This window comes from Somniosus microcephalus, chromosome 3 (genome assembly GCF_052327205.1).
Source record: "Somniosus microcephalus isolate GS21.2 chromosome 3, FLI_Smic_1.0, whole genome shotgun sequence".
Lineage (NCBI taxonomy): Eukaryota > Metazoa > Chordata > Chondrichthyes > Squaliformes > Somniosidae > Somniosus > Somniosus microcephalus.
In genome coordinates, this window is record NC_140989.1 from 28,468,544 (window position 1) to 28,487,071 (window position 18,528).

At 40.6% G+C, this 18,528-nt stretch overlaps 1 protein-coding gene across 3 annotated transcripts in view; it reads right to left on the reverse strand.

Annotated features, from left to right (window-relative positions):
• tarbp1 (TAR (HIV-1) RNA binding protein 1) overlaps positions 1-18,528 on the reverse strand; it is a 260,477-nt gene that overhangs the window by 156,527 nt on the left and 85,422 nt on the right. For all 3 annotated transcript variants that reach the window (XM_085979767.1, XM_085979769.1, XM_085979770.1), the window contains exons 15-19: positions 14,633-14,826; positions 12,167-12,428; positions 11,697-11,879; positions 2,179-2,378; positions 1,838-1,909 (exon numbers count right to left, since the gene is read on the reverse strand). In XM_085979767.1, the coding sequence (XP_085835893.1) occupies positions 1,838-1,909; positions 2,179-2,378; positions 11,697-11,879; positions 12,167-12,428; positions 14,633-14,826 (911 nt within the window). The remainder of the gene's footprint in view (positions 1-1,837; positions 1,910-2,178; positions 2,379-11,696; positions 11,880-12,166; positions 12,429-14,632; positions 14,827-18,528) is intronic.

The window sequence follows — 18,528 nt, forward strand, 5'->3', positions numbered from 1 at the left end:
AACGAGCATATTTATTTTTCCCTATACTTAAAAAAGGATCTTAAATGTAAACCAGAGGTTTCATTAAGAATTAAAGGTGATCTAGTTTGGGGAGCAGGGAAGATGTCCTTAATGCAACACACTTGGTGCAATCTTGGTGTAAGATAGATGATGCTGACCAACTGAGGAAGCATCTAATCCTATGCAAGGAAGATGGGAAATGTCCTTGTTGCCTGATTCAAATGAAACACCTGCAAGGATGTAATCTTATGCTTTGACCGAATCTGTTGAGACTCTATCAGAAGATAAGATAATCACTAGAAAAAGTGAGGAGGCTTCAACCTCGAGATTCGAAAATATCATTAAAAAGAGTTTGAAGCAGAGTCACCTTCTAGTGCTCAAAATGATCCGTGCATATCGCGTGCTGAAGCGGTGTCTCAAATCTTGCAATCTGATTGGTCCATGGGAAGCATATGACCTATTCCCCCAATTAGCATGACAAGATTGATGATTGCCAGGAGACGTGGTTCCCACAAACCAGAGGCTCACCATGTGTTTTTCTTACAGTAGTAGTAACTGCTCTCCAGTCCTTACCTAACTAGCTTTACCCAAGTATAATCCTGCATTCTCCCCACTGAGCTTCAGTCTAAAATGCCAATCCAACCCTCCCAAACAGTGCCTCCCCAACCTTAGGACCCACTCCTTCCCAACTCTTCCCTTTGAGCCTGTGTTCCTCCCTCCCCCAGCCCCATCCCCGGGACATTATTTCCTTTTATCTACAAGATTAGACTCCCTTTCCTTCTGACACATCTATCATTTTGCTACGTGCCCTGGACCTTAAAAAAGATAAAAGATGGAGTAAATCAAAAGTAACATCTGCAAGAAGTGTTAAGTTAGATTGCAAGACTTACAAGGGAGAGGTAATAAGACACTTCTACAGAAAGAACAAGGCAGGAAGAGTGACTAAAAAAGAGATGCAAACAGAGAGGTCCAGAGATAACAATGTATGGGAGCACCAGAGAGAGAAAGCAGGGGGCATAAGATCAGATCCCCAGCCCAGATACCAGGTACATTGTCGCGTGCAGTGCTTGGAGCTGCAGCTTGGTGTTCTTTATTAGTGACAGTGCAAAGAACGTCAGTGTCCCAAAACAACACACCTCCATGGTCCTCCCTAGCAATGTCAAACATGCGAGGTGTGCTGGGACTTGAGCCTCGACAGTGCAGCCCGGACACAGCATGGGATGGGGGTATTCACGAGAGATACAATAGGAGACTCTTAAGCTCTGAATACTTAATCCTCTTTATCTGCAAGTAACACTATGTGGTTCCCCAAATAAATGTTACTTAATTTACCAAATTTTATTCTATTCCTGTTCTCAAGTTCAATGTGCCTGTCAGTAGATTGTGCAAACAGGATTTAAGCAAACCCACAATCAAGAAACAGCCAAATCCATTAAACAACCAAGTCACATCAGCAGCAGATAAAAAGAAGTTCAAGTTATGACAGCAGTGCAATAAAAGTGCTAAAGAATGCATGGAGGTGGATAAAAATAAACACTATATGTACACAAAAGCAGGACATGTTTAGAAATGAGCTTAAAGCTACGTGAATATTTTGCTCTGGGAATACTGAAAAAAAGCCAGAAAGATCAAAAATTATAACCTTTTTCACCTGCCATTCTGTGCAACAATATTGACGACTGCAGGCCAGTTGTTTACGAGGACTACAAGTCAATCCCATTTAGTGAATGGGTCGCACTGCGTGAGCATTTTCCAAGTTCACGAATCATTCTCTCCCCTCATCCAAATCAACTCTGCCTATTCCTGTAACTAATTCAGAAACCAGCTATTCCCTTACTTTTCAGTAGCTCTGTTGGCTGCACAGTCATCTCCCAGTAGTTCTATATGGGTATGTACATCTTGAATTATCCTAGACAGAAAGCAACAGAATTGACACTTTAAACCCTTTGAAAACCCACCAGAAATTTGCTATACATAAAAAAAAAAATCAGAGCCAGCTTGTGAAATAGTACAATAGAATTTTTTTTATTTCACATGTATATATACTTTAGACTTTCAACTTTTCACATTTCTAATAACTAACCGCCAAAGCACAAATTTTGTAAAATAACAAAAAATTTACAATTGACGTTTGAAAATTAAGTACTTTAAAATGTTTTACAACACTTCACGTTTTACCTCTGATCCTTCCGAAAAACAGGTCCAAATAGACAAGCCTCTACAAAAAGATCTACATGGTTTTCAGCGCTTGTGAAAGAATCTTGTTGGAGACTTTTGGAAGTAGAAACAGCAGGCAACCACGTTTGGCAGCAGTGAGTAATTAACACGTTAAAGACTCCAGTTTTGGTTTGCGATATTTCGAGCAACTTGATTATAATCTACAAAAGGAATGAAAGAATGAACATGCATTTTTGCAGTACGTTTCATGATCTCCGGATGTCGCAAAGCGCTTCACAGCCAATGAAGTGTAGTCATTGCTGTAACATAGGAAACGGGGCAACCAATTTGCACATAGCAAGGCCACACAAACAACAGTGAGATACATGATCAGATAATCTGTTTTTTCCCAATGAAGTTGGTTGAGGGATAAATGTTAGCTAGGACTCCAAGAGAACTCTACTGCTCTCCTTCGGATAGTGCCATGGGATCTTTTACATCCACCAGAGAGGGCAGACGGAGCCTCGGTTTAACATCCCATCCGAAAGACGGCACCTCTGACAGCATATCATACTGCACTGAAGTGTCAGTGTAGGTTATATGTTCACGTCTATGGAGTGAGGCTTGAATTCATGACCTTCTGACTCAGATGAGGCAATGCTGAGACACAAACCCAGCGTGAAGGGAACGTGAACTGCCTTTATGAGAGATTTTTAAAAACTGTAAACCTGAAATAAAGACAGAAAATGATGGAAATGTACAGAAGGTTTGTAGGCGTCTGAAAACAGAAGATAGGTTAACATTTCAAGGAGAGACTCTTCATCAGACCTGGTGAAAGGTTTCTACCCAAAATATGAATTTTTTATTATTAAGATGCCTATGAGCTTATGTATATACACACTTTTTAAAACCACTGAAGAGGAAATAGTTTGTTCAAATCTTGCATGAAGTATGTTACCCTCTTTTTCTCCATTTACTTTTCCATCACTGGTCCTGCAGCCAACAGGCCAGAGGATGTATAGCAAGCTGCAAGGCCACCTCTGTTACTGTCCTGGCAAAGATTTCCCCCACCCAATCTGTTTCCCCCTAGCTGGGAAATGCCCGTCACACTTGGTGGCTCCTTGCGACGTCGTCAACGCAAGTGGGGAAACCAAAATGGCCGAGAATGCAGCGGGAAAGCAATGTGTCCTCAGGCCGTTGCCAGTGGTGCTCTTGAGCCAATTAAACTCAACTTCCAATTTTTCCATCCCTCCCTGTGGGGAAGCATTTGTCCTTCACTAGCACAGCCGGAGACTGAATATTATAAATGCAAGAAGTTAAGAGTGCAAACCCATTCCATGCCAGTGTGTTTGGAGCCATCAGAGTGCTGTGCCCATCCTAAATCAATTAAAAATTAAAAAAATAATTGACTTTCCCAGGCCTTCCCAATCAAATAGGGCCACCCTCCTCGAGGATCTCGGAGGCATCACAGCTAAATTCTGGTAGCTCCCCCGCTGATTTTGTTGCAGACAATACACCGCTCCAGCTCCATAATGCACTCGACTCCTAGAACACTGGATCAGGTCTGGCCTCCTGCACTACCAACATGGCGACATGCAGCCCCAGTTTTCCAGCAAACAGAAAACTGAGGTGCACGAGTATTTTTAAAAGGATATTGTTAGTTGCTTGGAAAAGAGAACTATTAAAAGGATATCAAGAGTGAGGAGTGTGGGATTATTGGCTCACGTAGTGAAAAATACAAGTGCAGACTTGAAGGGTAGATTGGCTGGTTTCTGTGCTGTGAAATGCTTACCACTCAATGGGGATACCAAGCTGAATTACGTGTCATTATGAATTCTCTGCACAATATTTCCTCAATGTATTTCTTGGACTGCAATCACACAGAATCACAACAGTGCAGATAGAGGCCATTTCGGCCCATCGAGCCTGCACCGACACATATCCCACCCGATCCCCATAACCCAACGTATTTAATCCCCCTAACACTAAGGGTCAATTTATCATAGCCAATCAACCTAGCCCGCACATCTTTGGACTGTGGGAGGAAACCGGAGCACCCGGAGGAAACCCACGCAAACACGGGGAGAATGTGCAAACTCCACACAGACAGTCACCCGAGGCCGGATTCGAACCCGGGTCTCTGGCGCTGTGAGGCAACAGTGCTAACCACTATGCCACCGTGCTGCAAAAAGCAATGTTTTACTTAGCCTTGCACTATATTATCAAAGCTCTATATTTCGGTAAAGTTCCTCAACTATATTTTTACTATCACTATTTGAAATTTCAGAACAGGCAATTCTTAAAGAGATGGAGACAAATATTTATTTTGAAGGCTGAGACAGTCTTTCAGTATCTGGAGGGATAAAATCTTAAAGCACCTGCGCCTATGTCGCTTTTGTTTGTTGAGCAGAGTAAAGACTTTGACTCCCAGAGCTGCCCTTTGGCAATATAATTCTCAATTCACACAAGTCCCATGTCTATGTAATACCTATAGCTTCCCATGCAATTATGCAGCATATACACTTCCCCTGTATAATGTTATAATCAGCAGTTAGCAGGATATTGCAGGCATCTAAATTGGGTTTGTGCGGAAATAACAAAAGGATGCTTAAAATGGTCTCCATGGAATTGCCATTCAACACAGAGAGTACTTGACACTAAGCTGTTAAACATAGAATTTATCCAACAAGCATGCAAATAATTGACAAGCATCACAGACACAGGGTGTGTTGTGTAGGATCTAGAACGAGGAGGTATAGTCTCAGGATAAGAGGCTAGCCATTTAAGACTGAGATGAGGAGGAATTTCTTCACTCAGAGGATTGTGAATCTTTGGAATTCTCTAACCCAAAGGGCCGTGGATGCTGAGTCGTTGAGTATATTCAAGGCTGAGAAAGATAGATTGTTGGATTCTAGGGGAATCAAGGGATATGGAGACTGGGTGGGAAAGTAGAGTTGAGGTCGAAGATCAGCCATGATCTTATTGAAGGGTCGAGGGGCCGTATGGCCTACTCCTGCTCCTAATTCTTATGTTCAGAACACAGGCACTGGGCATGTTGTGTGGGCCCCGAATCATATCCACAGGGTGTATTGTATAGGTCCAACCACTGTGCCAGTGGTAGTTAGGGTCACCACTGCCCTTAATTGCCATGCTACAGGGTCATTCCGGGCTGCTACTGGGAACTAGTGTAACATTAGACAAATAGATGTATTAAGCAAGTCATGGAAGCAACTGACTATTTCGGGAACTGCCCCTTTAAGTTGCTGCAGGCATTTAAATTCTATAGCAGCACACTAATTCTTATCCCGCAACGGGTGAGGGGCAATCAGTAACATACCCAACTCTTAAAGCGCACCGTGATTACTTAAATTAAGCTGACCCCAGAAAGCTCAGCAAGGTCGGCCCACTTCACATCAAGTGGATGTGAATTGTGCACCACCCCACTGACATTCAGGATTTTGCCAGAGTGGAAAATTCTAGGCGTTCATATTTTACATACAGACACTTTCACCTCTTTCGAAAGGTTTTGCCCATCATCTTTTCAACCTCACTAGCAGGGACCAAATGAGCTAGAACAGCTTCAGCAAGCACACATTTGTAATGATTTACGTAGCTTAAATTGCCGTCTTAATTTTTGGTAATCTGACTACCTCAAACATAAATATAAATTTTATCTGTACCACCCCTTGACCTCTGGGTTAACATTGCTCACAGGAACATCCTCCCTACATAGCTCCTTTCTAAAATGACATTTTATAAAATATATAAATGTACAACGTCACCGGGGCAGATACTTGAACTCAGAGCAACAATTGAAAATGGATGGATTAACCGAGCAGAGTAGGAACTTAGTTCCAATTTCGGCACCTCAAAGTGTTCTCTCAAAAGGCCGTTGAATTATAAAGATGTATTCAATGATCTGTACTCCCACACACTGAATGTAGTATTTTCCTCCATGGATATGAATATGTTTCCTCTTACCACAACTCTAAGTGAAAAATAAGCACGAAAGTGCAACGTCTTTCAATGATATCCATTCCCGACAAGAAAATCAGGTGGATCCTTTCAACTTATGTTTGTGCAGTTAAATATCTTAGTATTGATAATTTAAAATGCTGGTCAGGTTAAAAAGCTGTATGGTTTCAATATTTCGTAGGTCAGTATGATTTCAAATTGATCTTTATAATTTAATCTACTCAGCCAGTCCATTATGAAGAAGATGCAAGCAGTCACCAAGTGGGATACTGGTCAAGAAGGTTGGGTGGTGGGAAGGGCGGGGGGGGGGGGGAATCCAGAGCCCTCACACCCCTCTGAAGAGACTGGTTATAAAGCAGTACTGGTACAGGCCTGGGAGTAGGTTACTCACCCATTCAGTTTGCCCAATTATCAACCAAAACCGTGTACACGTGTTTGCGTTGGTGGGTAATTCACACAAAAAACCCATCAGTTACATTTTGGGGTTTTTACACGAGACACATTTCTTGGGTTCAGCGTCAATGAGCACTTTCATAGGCAGACTGTGTGCCCCTGCAAACCAGCGTGTTCAATACCTAGGTAAATATAACTAGTTCCAGGGATTAAACAGAGAACCCTTGGCACTGTATTCCCGTTTACTGGAATGTAGGACGTGCGGTCGCATGACCTTGGTTTTCAGTAGAAGGACTGAATATATCCATCAGACCGAAGCACATGCTACAAACTGACCAACAAATTTATTTAACATTAAACAAGTAATTTAGCATTTTTCAGTACAATCAGTAGATTAACAGCAATTCTAATTTTTACTATTCTAGAAATGTCAAAACAACAAAGGTTTCTTTCTCTAACATTGATCTTGACACACACAGTTACTCACTATTTGGATAAGTACCTGAAGGAAAGAAAAATTGCTGGGCTACGGGGAAAGGGCGGGGGAACTAGCTGAGGTGCTCTTGCAGAGAGCGGCACGGGCTCGATGGGCCGAATGGCCTCCTACTGTGCTGTAACGCTTCTATGCACAAACATCCCATCAGTGTATGGGATTCTCTGTTTATTGCATGACAGAGGGGTGAACAACAAATTGATTCAAGAAGCATTATTTAAGATACTAACAAGCTGCCATCGAAATTCTGACAGCATTACTTTAGCAATTAGCTCAACATGTCATTTCCTAATATTCACTTGGTTTGAATCACAGTTCCCCTATGATCAATAGCCATCTCATCTAATTTCACGTCATTACAGCTGACATCGAGCATGTTTCAACTAGGTGACAGCTCCTGAAATTAAAATTCAAGATGTAAACCACTAGCTGTAGGAAAAAAAACACATTAATTTAAGGGAATTATTGTACATTTTAATGTGTGGGGTAAAAACACAGTAGACCAAGAATTGTTGACATAATCCGGAATTTATATCCAACAAAACTGGCCTGGTTTACTTTGGATATCTCCTACTCTATTTCCAAGCAAAAAAGAAATGCCTTGCTTCACTTCTGAAATCAGCTGTTTCCATTAGGTTTATTATTCTCCTATTAATGCAATCATGAATTTAAAAGGTTTGTATTTCCGACAGGTATTCAAACATCAATGTCTGTTTTGACTTGCTGAGCGTTAAAAACTAAAGATGACAGACAGCTTTGATCCACTGCTTCCATTAAAATATGGATCTGTGCTTGCACAATGTTTGTGTTGCTGAATCTGTGATTTTCTCCAATTCTAAGCATCCATTCTGACAACTAAATAAGGTTTTGGGGCTGAATTGCAATATGTGCTCACTGGCAATTTTTAAAAACATGCTTTATATGTCAATTGTACTCCTTCACAGCTGCCTGGGAGATAAATATCCAACTATCAGGTGCTAAACACACACAACTTTTTGTTCATTGCTGCCACTGTACTGAGAGCATGATTAGATTCTTTCAATGCTATTTTTTTTGTTGCATTGTAATCTCTTTTCTAGCGCTGCACATCTCACAGCACCATTCTCATACAGAACGTTAGATAGCTGGGAGTGAATTACAAGTTGGTAATACAACGGGCAGTAGCTGACGCTATCAAACTGCAAAAGCAAATCTTGAGTGTTTGCTGAGATCAAAGCTCAATTTACCCTAGAGTGTCGCTATAGAAATGCTGTATAGAGGGGAAAGGGGGAGATGGATAGCATCATTGGCTCTCCTTAGTGCAAGTGAATAGCCTGAGATTAGTTGTGGAGTATCTCAACCAGGCTGAATAAAACAATGTGGCAGCAAACATCTCCAGCTTGGAAATATAAAGGATTAGAGGAAGGGTAAGAGAACAGCGACGTAATAAAACTCACTATGCACTTGGTTTGAGTATAAAGCAAGGCTTTAATCAACTTGTTTCAGAACATGGAGGTCTAGTTGTACTTCACTAGTTCCTTGTCTTACAAAATGTCCCTGGCAAGCTGGGGCCATCGCCCGAGTATTTATACTCCTTGGACGGCGCCACCAGCTGGCCGCCCAGCGTTATTTCACAAGTAGTTTCTTGATGAATGATGAGATTTATAACAAACAGTAACTAGATAAACAGATGCTTATTTCTCTTCAATAAGTAGAGAAAATGTTACACTACAGCCAGAAATAAACTGAAAACTATATTGAAAGCAAAATAATTTTATTGCTGCATCACATCAAACCTGTGGATGAAATGACCATTAGTTAAAAAAGATTAGAGCTCAGTACAGACATGCAATGAAAACACAATTATAATATAATGAAGATATTATTGCAAGCTATCTGCAGAAAAGAGATCTAAATCTATGACTGAGTAAATGAATAATTCAGCAGCACTCATTAGGAGAGAAGAGAATTAGGTCATGCCCAAAGCTAATTTGAGGAGAAATTGATAAACACTCAAATATCCTCCAGTAATAGCAGATGGTCATAATCTACTTTTAGAAATCTAAAACATAAAACAATACTGTGAAACCAAGATCATATCTCAGATTACATTATCAAGCTTTTGTGAAGGTTATTTAAGTCTAATTGCATAATTTCAACATACAATTTTAATCATCTGGAAAAAGACGACAGCTTTTTCTGGAGATCAAATACGCGCTGAGAGAATAAGCTCTCATAATTTAGCTACTGAACAGTTTAATGCACAAAATCCAAACTAGCAGCAGGAGACCTTCAGTGACTGACATGTAATAAGAGGATGTAGTCTTCATCTCTTCTAATTATAATATGGAGAGACCATATAATCCTCGGAGCTTTCCTATCTACCTAATACACATGGAAATACTTGTTCTGGAAAAATTTTCACCCCCAAATATTTTTCTTAGGAATTCTCCCCTCTGATTTCCCCAGGCCACAAAATTCTAGTAGTAAAGGATATGGATGGGTTCAACCTGCCAAACCAATGCTATTTTGAGTAGCTCACAAGGGTAGCTTGGGATCATTTTCCCTTCCTATGGAAAAACATCTGGCCATAAATGGGTACCCTCTTATAGCTGGGGCTGCCAAACCGAGGCAGTAATGCTTCCTAAATGCACATAAATCAATTGTTACAATGCCAATGATACATTTGCAGCTTAAGACACAGACTCAGAATTGAGGCAGCCCTCTCGAGATTTAGGTCACCCCTCTCAAAAGCCACGCTAGCAGAGCACTGTGCTTATATGGCATTGGTATTGATTGACTGGCAGTCAATTCCAACCAGTGTACTAAAATAACTGCTGACTCTTCCATCCATGTCTTCAGTATAATCTTGAACATGAGGAGAAGCAGCAGGTATTTGTTTTAAAAATAAAATCCCTTTTCACACATCTAGAACAGATGTATGGCCTCTGCAGAAAAATCTCTCGAGACCAATCTTTGGATACTCCCCTCATTGCAAAGATGAGTTGGTTGATTCTAAATAGAGGACCTCACTTGTGTAACTGAGAACACTTGTGCAAGGCATCTACTGCAATATTCTGCACTCCTCAAAGCACTGACGGAAAAACATTAAAATGGTGAGCTTCTGACAACACCAATGCCATACATAGTTGACACAGGGGACAGGAGTGAAACCCATCTGAACAAGAGATGGTGGCAAAGCCTATAATCTCAATCTAATCAGTATGCTTATGTCAAGATCACTATCTTGCTGGTTCGTTGGACTAGTCATCATGTGTAGATATGGGCGGACGTGAGTGCTGGGATCAAACGCAGGGTCCCATTACACTTTGTGAACACCATGGGTGCTAACATAATTTACATCTCATCATTATTACCCAACTTCTTTTTACAGTTTTAACATTTTACAATTCAAATGCTGTGCTAGTTTCAATTGGTAGGCAGATTGTCACTGCGTAGTCAGGAGATATTCTCCTCCATAGGTTCATGGCATATGTAATGTTTAGCCTTTATGTTAAAGTGCAGCACATCAAAAATGGCAAACACTGCACACTAGCAGACCTTCCAAATCACTCTCATTTTGAGGAGGATACAACCACATTTGAACAGTCCATCCTCATTAAATATCACCAGCACTTGTAAAATACAAAAGTGCACCTTATTTGAATCAAACTGATTACATGAACTGCTCGTGCCAACTTTCAGTGCCCGTGCAGACAACAGTACAAATCACGGCGTGCCCTCATAAAACAGGAGCGTGAGTATTTCTGCTCTCCCATACTCCAGTACCTTATTAACCATCCAAAGACAAAGTTCTGCTGAGCTTGACAGTGAGGGTAAATCAGAAACCCACCAATTGCTAAAGTAGTGATGCGAGACACAGAGCTGGTTCACTAAATCAGCACACGGTTATGTAAAGCTGGAAGAGTATGGTTGGCAAGGTTGGGCTTGGGAGTGTTATGGCCACTACACAAATATTTTACTAAAGAGGAAAAGAGAGCAATACACGAGTCCCAGAAATGACTCAGGTTTTCCATCAAGAACCACAAAAGTGTCTTTGATCTAAAGTCACCAAATAGCCACAGCTGATTTGGTTACGCATCATGCCTTTGTGCTTGGCTGTGTCTGCACCTTCAAAACTTTCCTTAAGTTGGAAGCCATGTACTGACATTGGCTGGTAATGTCTAAGAAAAAGGGATTACAGTTAATTGTTCCCATACTCTCGACATCTTGCCTGGTACCAGACTGAAACAGCCACCGATGCAAAACATGTAAATTCTTTTTAGGTTCAGAATTATGAGGGGTTTTGATAGGACTAAATAACGAGAAACTGTTTCCACTGGCAGGCAGATCAATAACCAGAGGACACAGATTTAAAGTAATTGGAAAAAGAACCAGAGGGGAGATCAGGAGAAATGTTTTTAATGCAGCGAGTTGTTATAATCTGGAATGCACTACCTGAAAGGGCGGTGGAAGCAGATTTAATAGTGACTTTGAAAAGGGAATTGGATACACAACTGAAAAGGAAAAATTTGCAGGGCTATGGGAAAAGAACGGGGAAAGTTGGACTAATTGGATAGCTCTTTCAGAGAGTTGGCACAAGCACAATGGGCCGAATAGCCTCCTTCGGTGCTTCTATGATTCTATAATAATGCAAGAGTGGGTCTCACTAAACGGCAGATGCTAAAACATATCTTACCTCCTTCACTTTTATTCCAACGCCACATTCCTCAGTTATACGAAGAAGCTTGTGGTGAAAGGCAACGCATATGTAAGCATTTAAAGTAGGCCAAAAATGCAGCTGGTTGCTGTTCAAATCCACAACTACTTTCCAAGCTAGGTCAAGAGATTTCACACACAGAGACTCTTCCATCCTGTAAAGCTAAGTAAATCAAGAACAAGTTCTAATGCACAATAAAACACACTCAAATAAAAACATTTAAAATTACATTACAGTTTGCGAATATTTCTACGACAAATTTTGTTAGAATGAACATTTACAGGCCTCCGCGAAGATTAAAAGTACTTCAACTGTAGTTACAAATATGTAAATCTTGGTCAGTGTTAGCATTTTCAAGAAAAATATAGCAAAATTATTTACTGCAGGAGTAAATCAGAAATGTCCTGGTTCCTACGAATCAGACATGTGTCATATTTAATCTTGCTCACCTTAGGAATGAGAATCTTCATGCACTGCATTATGGGAAGTACTTGGTCCGACGGAACAATGTTAAGTGCTTCTATACAGGCTTGGAGAGTGAGCGCTGGATTTTCGACAACAGGTAATGAAAGCTGACAACTCTTGTTGGCTGGACTTTCAGGAGACTGCTCAAATTTGTTCAAAGTGAAATAGACGCAGGCCCACTGATCATGGACATACTGTGTAGACACCTTTCCCCAGCCCTGAGCTGAAGATCCATCCTCTAAAAGTCTAAACAAAAAAAACAAAAAATCTTGTTTTTTTTAAATCCAGGAGCAGTACAGCACTAACCCAACACTTCACATCAGTGTAAATTATGAAAGGGCAGTGAAATGCAAAGCCATTGTGCAATGTCAACATGCAAAAATATTCCGTTCCTTCCATCTTTAAGGTTTCTGCCATGCCTCATACAATCCCCCAACAAAAAATGACAGTAGATGATCGCCTGAGACCATCAAACTCATACAAGGGGTTTGAAGCATTGGGGCTTGACACAACTTTACAAAAATGCAGGATAACTGGACTATTCGAAAGACCTCTGCTGCAAATATGCAAGGATAGAATTTGTGCATCTAGAATTTGTTGTTTCCTTATTCTCAAAATGTCTTCGGGAGAAAGGTAAAAACTAGAATATTAAAATGGTTGACACAGCGAGTAGAAAGTGTTCACCATAATGAGCAAGATTTGCTGTTTTCATGGAAAAATGGATAAAAAGGGCAGATTTACCCCAAATCATTGCTAAAAATCCCAGAGGGAGCCCGGTGTCATAAAAATAGGATTACAGTAGATTTAGTCAGTCACTGTAGACCAGTGCACCTAAGGAGCCGAGGTGGATTCTATATCTTGTGCAGCCTCAGAGACCACGTGTACTTGTAAAATCAGAAGTGTTTTCATGGTTACAATAATAAATGCCTCAAAGTATTATATTTAAAAAAAATAGCCCTGGATGACAACACATTGCATCTGATTAAACATCAAAACCATCTGACTTACTAGCCCTTTGAACAACTGTACCAAATTTGGTTGAACTGCGCCAATTCTTCCTCAAGTTATCGCATTTGCTGACAGCTTTTTGTTATTAAAATTCCAGCTTTCTGATTGATGAAGCTTTAAAAAAAATGAATTTGCAGCAGATGGGATAATACTTTGAAATGCATTTGAAAGCTGCAAGCTTCAATGACAAGAGCAGTCATTGTGTGATTACATTAATTGCAAGCATACTCTTTGTTTATTAATAGATTGCATTTTTGTTATTTAACATGGCAATCCATTCTGGCAAGTGTTGTCTGGTGGGTTAACAACTTGACATATTTATTTCTGGTAAGGTAAAATAAAGTGCTGTTGGCATTAACTCAGCATTCACATGCAATTTGGATGATTATTATGGACAGAATAATAATGTTCTAGGAATACTTAATTATAAAAAGAGAACACGGTTGATTTCATATTCAGGCATGGTTTTACTAAAACCTCAGATTCTGATTAGCTGGCCGGTCATCGGTTCAACTGAAAACATCTGGTTGGCAGAACGAGTCAACACAAGATTCCTCGCTTACCTTCTTTTGGTTTTTGTGGCATTCCCCACTCAAGAATGCAGGCAAGGAGCTTGTTCCCATGTCACTATTTATGCTGCCCATTTTCGAGCTGTCTGCTGGGACGGGTATGAACAGACCTCGAGGTGCCCCACCCACCAATTTTCTCCCTCTTCATATGGGGAAAGTGCCTGGCCTTCACTCGGCACCTCCCCAATATCATGGCCGGAGTTGGACCTGCCAAGGTTTGAACAATACGCTCCAAATTTCTGAGCGTCAACAAAAATTATCGAGGCAGAGAAACAAATAAATGCCAAGACTGATTGCTTTTAATATCACATGGACCGCTCTCCCAAACCTAAATCTAGTTATGGTTTCGTTTTCTTTCCAGAACCAGTACAGCTGTTATTTCAGTCTTTCTATTTGGACATCTCCCAATCAGAGTCAGAAAGGACATTAATCCAAGCTGGTCATCAGGGAGGTATTAACTTACACGTCTTATAGCTGGTGTCAGCTGTGCCGCTTCCTGGCAAGTTTGGAGATCTGAAATTCAAGCCAACATGGAGCTGGAAAAATTAAATTGCAAGTAACGTCCATTAGAGCTTTTTTTTTTTTAAGTAGGTAGAATAGTAATCCTTGGATGGATGAGTACGTTACACTGAAAGTACTGATGAAAGGTCATCGACCTGAAACGTTAACTCTGTTTCTCTCTTCACAGATGCTGCTTGACAGACTGAGTATTTCCACCATTTTCTGTTTTTGTGACACTGAAAGTACTCCCCCCTTTCTTTGTGAATTTTTGAGCTTAATCTCTAATACTTACTAGAAATTTTTAATATTCACACTGGGCTTCCCAGCACAACAGTTTCACATTTTAAATATTAAATGTCTCGCATTACTTACCCATTGTCTTGCTTACTGCAGAGAGGTTTCTCAAGATTCTGGTTGAAGGGACCAATTAAAACCGATCTGACCAGTGTCTTGACAGCATCAAGGGAGTCAAGCTGCAGCTCTGGATACTGGGCAGTAATCTCGCAAACCCAAGCTAAAGAAGCCCTAGCAACCACCATTTGGATCTGTCGTCCTAGCTTTATGACCTGTGACACAGAACATATGAATTGTTGTACCATCAGCTTAACTGTACAACTTTTATAGGTGTTCAGATTTCATGATTTTTTTCATGTTGGATAATAGCAACAAATTTAAACACAATGCACGTTAAATTTATATAACTTTAGAAAACTTCATTTTAGTAAATGCACAAATTAATTATTAACAAAGTTTAATAACAATTTGCATTTATATAGCATATTTAATGTAAAAAGTACCAAGGAGGGCGTCCAAACCAATACTTTGTCTTAGAGCTCTTAAAGGAGTGGAGTGGTTACAGTACTGGACTAGCAACTCAGAGGCTGCAAGTTCAAATCCGAGTTGGGAAATTGAACACAGTAAATCCGGTAATTTGTTGGCTAGCACCGGAAAAACTGACTATGAATGCTGTCAAATGATCATAAAAACTCAACTTGTTCACTTCAGGGAAGGCAACCTGCCACCAAGACGCTGTCTGGCCTAAACGTGACTCTAGTCCACACTACAGGAAACTTTCATTCAACCGGAGGTTAAATGTCCGGAAAGCTCTATCTACCGGCAAAATTCAGGAGCCGTTTCCTATAAGTTTTTTTTTACTTCTCGTTGCTTTTTTTTTCCCCCAGTCAGGCTCTGTAAGGTCTAGCTGAAGCTGTTGCTTAGCTACAGAGACGCTTTTAAGCTGCGGCCGACTGTTTTGAAGCTGTTGCTAAACAACAGGGTTTGTTGATTCACACGGCGCTCAAAAGCTCCGTATGTTTTAACATTAGCGCTGGTTTCTACGGCAGTTTTGATGGTATGGCACCAGCTCGGTCCAGTCAGTGCCGGATACCAGAAAGTTTCCTGTACATGGTTGACTCTTAATGACCTCTGAAGTAGACCAGCAAGTCACTCAGTTGTACAAACCATCACTATTCAAGAAAGCGGACCACCACCTTCGCAAGGCAACTAGAGATGGGCAATAAGTGTGGCCCTGTCAGCATCACCCACGTCCCAAGATCAACATTAAAAAAAAAAGAAACATTTGGGTTATTTTCATGAAAGAACCGCAGACTTAAGAGATATAGCTGAGATTTTTTTTATTAAATGGATTTTATCTCGTTTCATAGATAAGGGTGGGAGAACTGGGGCCATGATTCTAAAATGCGCAAAGATGCTAGGAAATATTTATTTTCAGAGAGAGTCTGGAACAGATTGCCAAAACGTACTGTGAGAATGGATTCCCTGCAATCCTTCATAAAGGCAATAGACAAGTTCCTGAGGGAGGACATTTTCAGTTATAAAAGGAAGTTGCAAATAGAGAGATACATGAGGCACCGTAGTCTCCTGGAGCTTGCTTGATTGCATCGGGGGTCAGGGAGTCATTTCTTGGTGCTTTTTCCCTACTAAATCAAGGTTCTTGGAAGCAGTTTTAGCAATGGAGGAGAGCGAATAAAGCCCAAAAAAGTTGATTAAGAAGGACTAGGGTAAAGCCAAAAGGCAAGAGGTGGTAGCTGCTGGCTAGACTTGAGAGAAACATGAAGACATGGCCTTTGAAGACACTTATAGAATAAAAAGCCCACAAAATTCTAATTGTCCCACTGAAGGGCAGCTCTAAAAATAGATTTACAGAAATTGGAGCAAGGACAAAGTAAGAGACCAGGTGATAGAGGCAGAATTTTTATGTGCAATAAGCAGAACATTATTTGGAGACAGAAAAATAGGCCTGATTGAAGCAAGATGTATTACAGGCTTCACAGAAGGGAAGAGTGAAGGCATGATATCTTCCATGCCAGCTGGAACAACATCAGTTACTTCAGGTAGAAAGGTCAGAAAAATGAAAGCAGTAGTTGAATCAGGCAAAGGTAGCAAAGAATTCTCAAAGAGCACCTCAGTTGGCTGACATACAGAGTCAAACAAAATGGGCCTCAAGAGTGTCATTTGTTGTGTGGCGTACCACAAGAGGCATCCAAGCAAGGGAGGTGACGAGATAGGAGCCAGTCTAAGAGTTAATACTGAAGGTAAGGAAAATATCCAGGACATTAGATGGATTAGCAGGATCGTCAGGATTATTGGCAGGACAATTTTTAAAACAATAACTCAAAGTGCTTTTGTACAATACTGAAAAGTTTTAAAATGTAATCATGCACCATACCATAATAATAGGGGACATTTTGTGCCCACGATTTCCAAGTTCCCAATCTTGGCTATGCTGTCAAGGAGAGATGCAGAGTGAAAAAAGGGATAATTTGGGGGGGGGGGGGGGTGGGGAAAGAGTTATCCCAGGCTATCCTTATGCATTTCCTAGCACATGTTAAGAGCAGCATTGTCAGAGATCTGCAAAGACCTCACGCTCTTAAATGTGGGAACACTTTTTTTTTAAAAAAGCTTTAAATATACTGAAGTCACTTGGTGAATTACAAAGGTTGCTGGAAAGTTCTTTACCATGAAGGGGCCACAGGCAAGGCATTTTTCAAATGCTTTATTCAAGGAAATAAAGAGTACATGATGGAATAAATCTGCAGAGGCAAAATGATTAATTGCCAAATATAGGAGCCAAATAAATAATGCAGGAATTATGCTCTGCAGAGTTCAATGCATTTTACATGTTTCAAGGTGTTTTATCACCTATTCATTTGGACTTCTAAACCATTTTCTTAAGCACACTTGCCAAAGACAATACCCAGCATGGAACACTGCAGAAAATTCAAAATACCAACACCAAGGTATCATACTGTCACAATGTACTCCAGGAAGGATAAGGAATGAAACTGCTTAAACTATAGTGTTACAACTAGTTTATCCAAATACAGAAGTACATGGTTTAAACAAAATTCTTGGCTCAGGACAATGTTGAGACTTTATAGTGGTTATTGGTTTTAACTCTGCTACATTTAGGTTGCTCACTGGTGCCTGCTGCACTGTTAAGTAGAAGCTCATATCAAATACCAATCTTAAGCTTTCAGGACTGTCAACCGATGTCAGGTCTGAGTTCCTTCAATCTTAAACTACCACCATTCAGATAGAACTAGGTTGTAGGATCATCTGGTGACCTCACAATCCAGTTAGCTAGTTGACCCTAACAACTCTAAACCCAATGCCAATATCTGCTTGAAAATAAAAGACTTGCATTTATACAGCGCCTTTCACGCCCACCGGACATCCCAAAGCGCTTTACAGCCAGTGAAGTACTTTTTGAAGTGTAATCACTGTTATAATGTAGGAAACACTGCAGACAATTTGCGCACAGCAAGCTCCCACAAACAGCAATGTGATAATGACCAGATAATCTGTATTTTAGTAATTGATAATCTGTATTTTGTTCGAGGGATAAATATTGGCCAGGACAAAAGAAATAGGTGCAGGAGTAGGCCATTTGGCACCTCGAGCCTGCTCCGCCATTCAGTAAGATCATGGCTGAACTTCTACCTCAACGCCACTTCCCTGCACGATTCCCATATCCCTCGATTCCTTTAATATCCAAAAATCTAGCGATCTCTGTCTTGAATATACTCAATGACTGAGCCTCCACAGACCTCTGGGGTAGAGAATTCCAAAGATTCACCACCCTCAGTGAAGAAATTTCTCCTCATCTCAGTCCTAAATGGCCGGCCCCTTATTCTGAGACTGTGACCCCTGGTTCTAGACTCCCCAGCCAGGGGAAACATCCTCCCTGCATCTACCCTGTCAAGCCCTGTAAGAATTTTGTATGTTTCACTGAGATCATCTCTCAT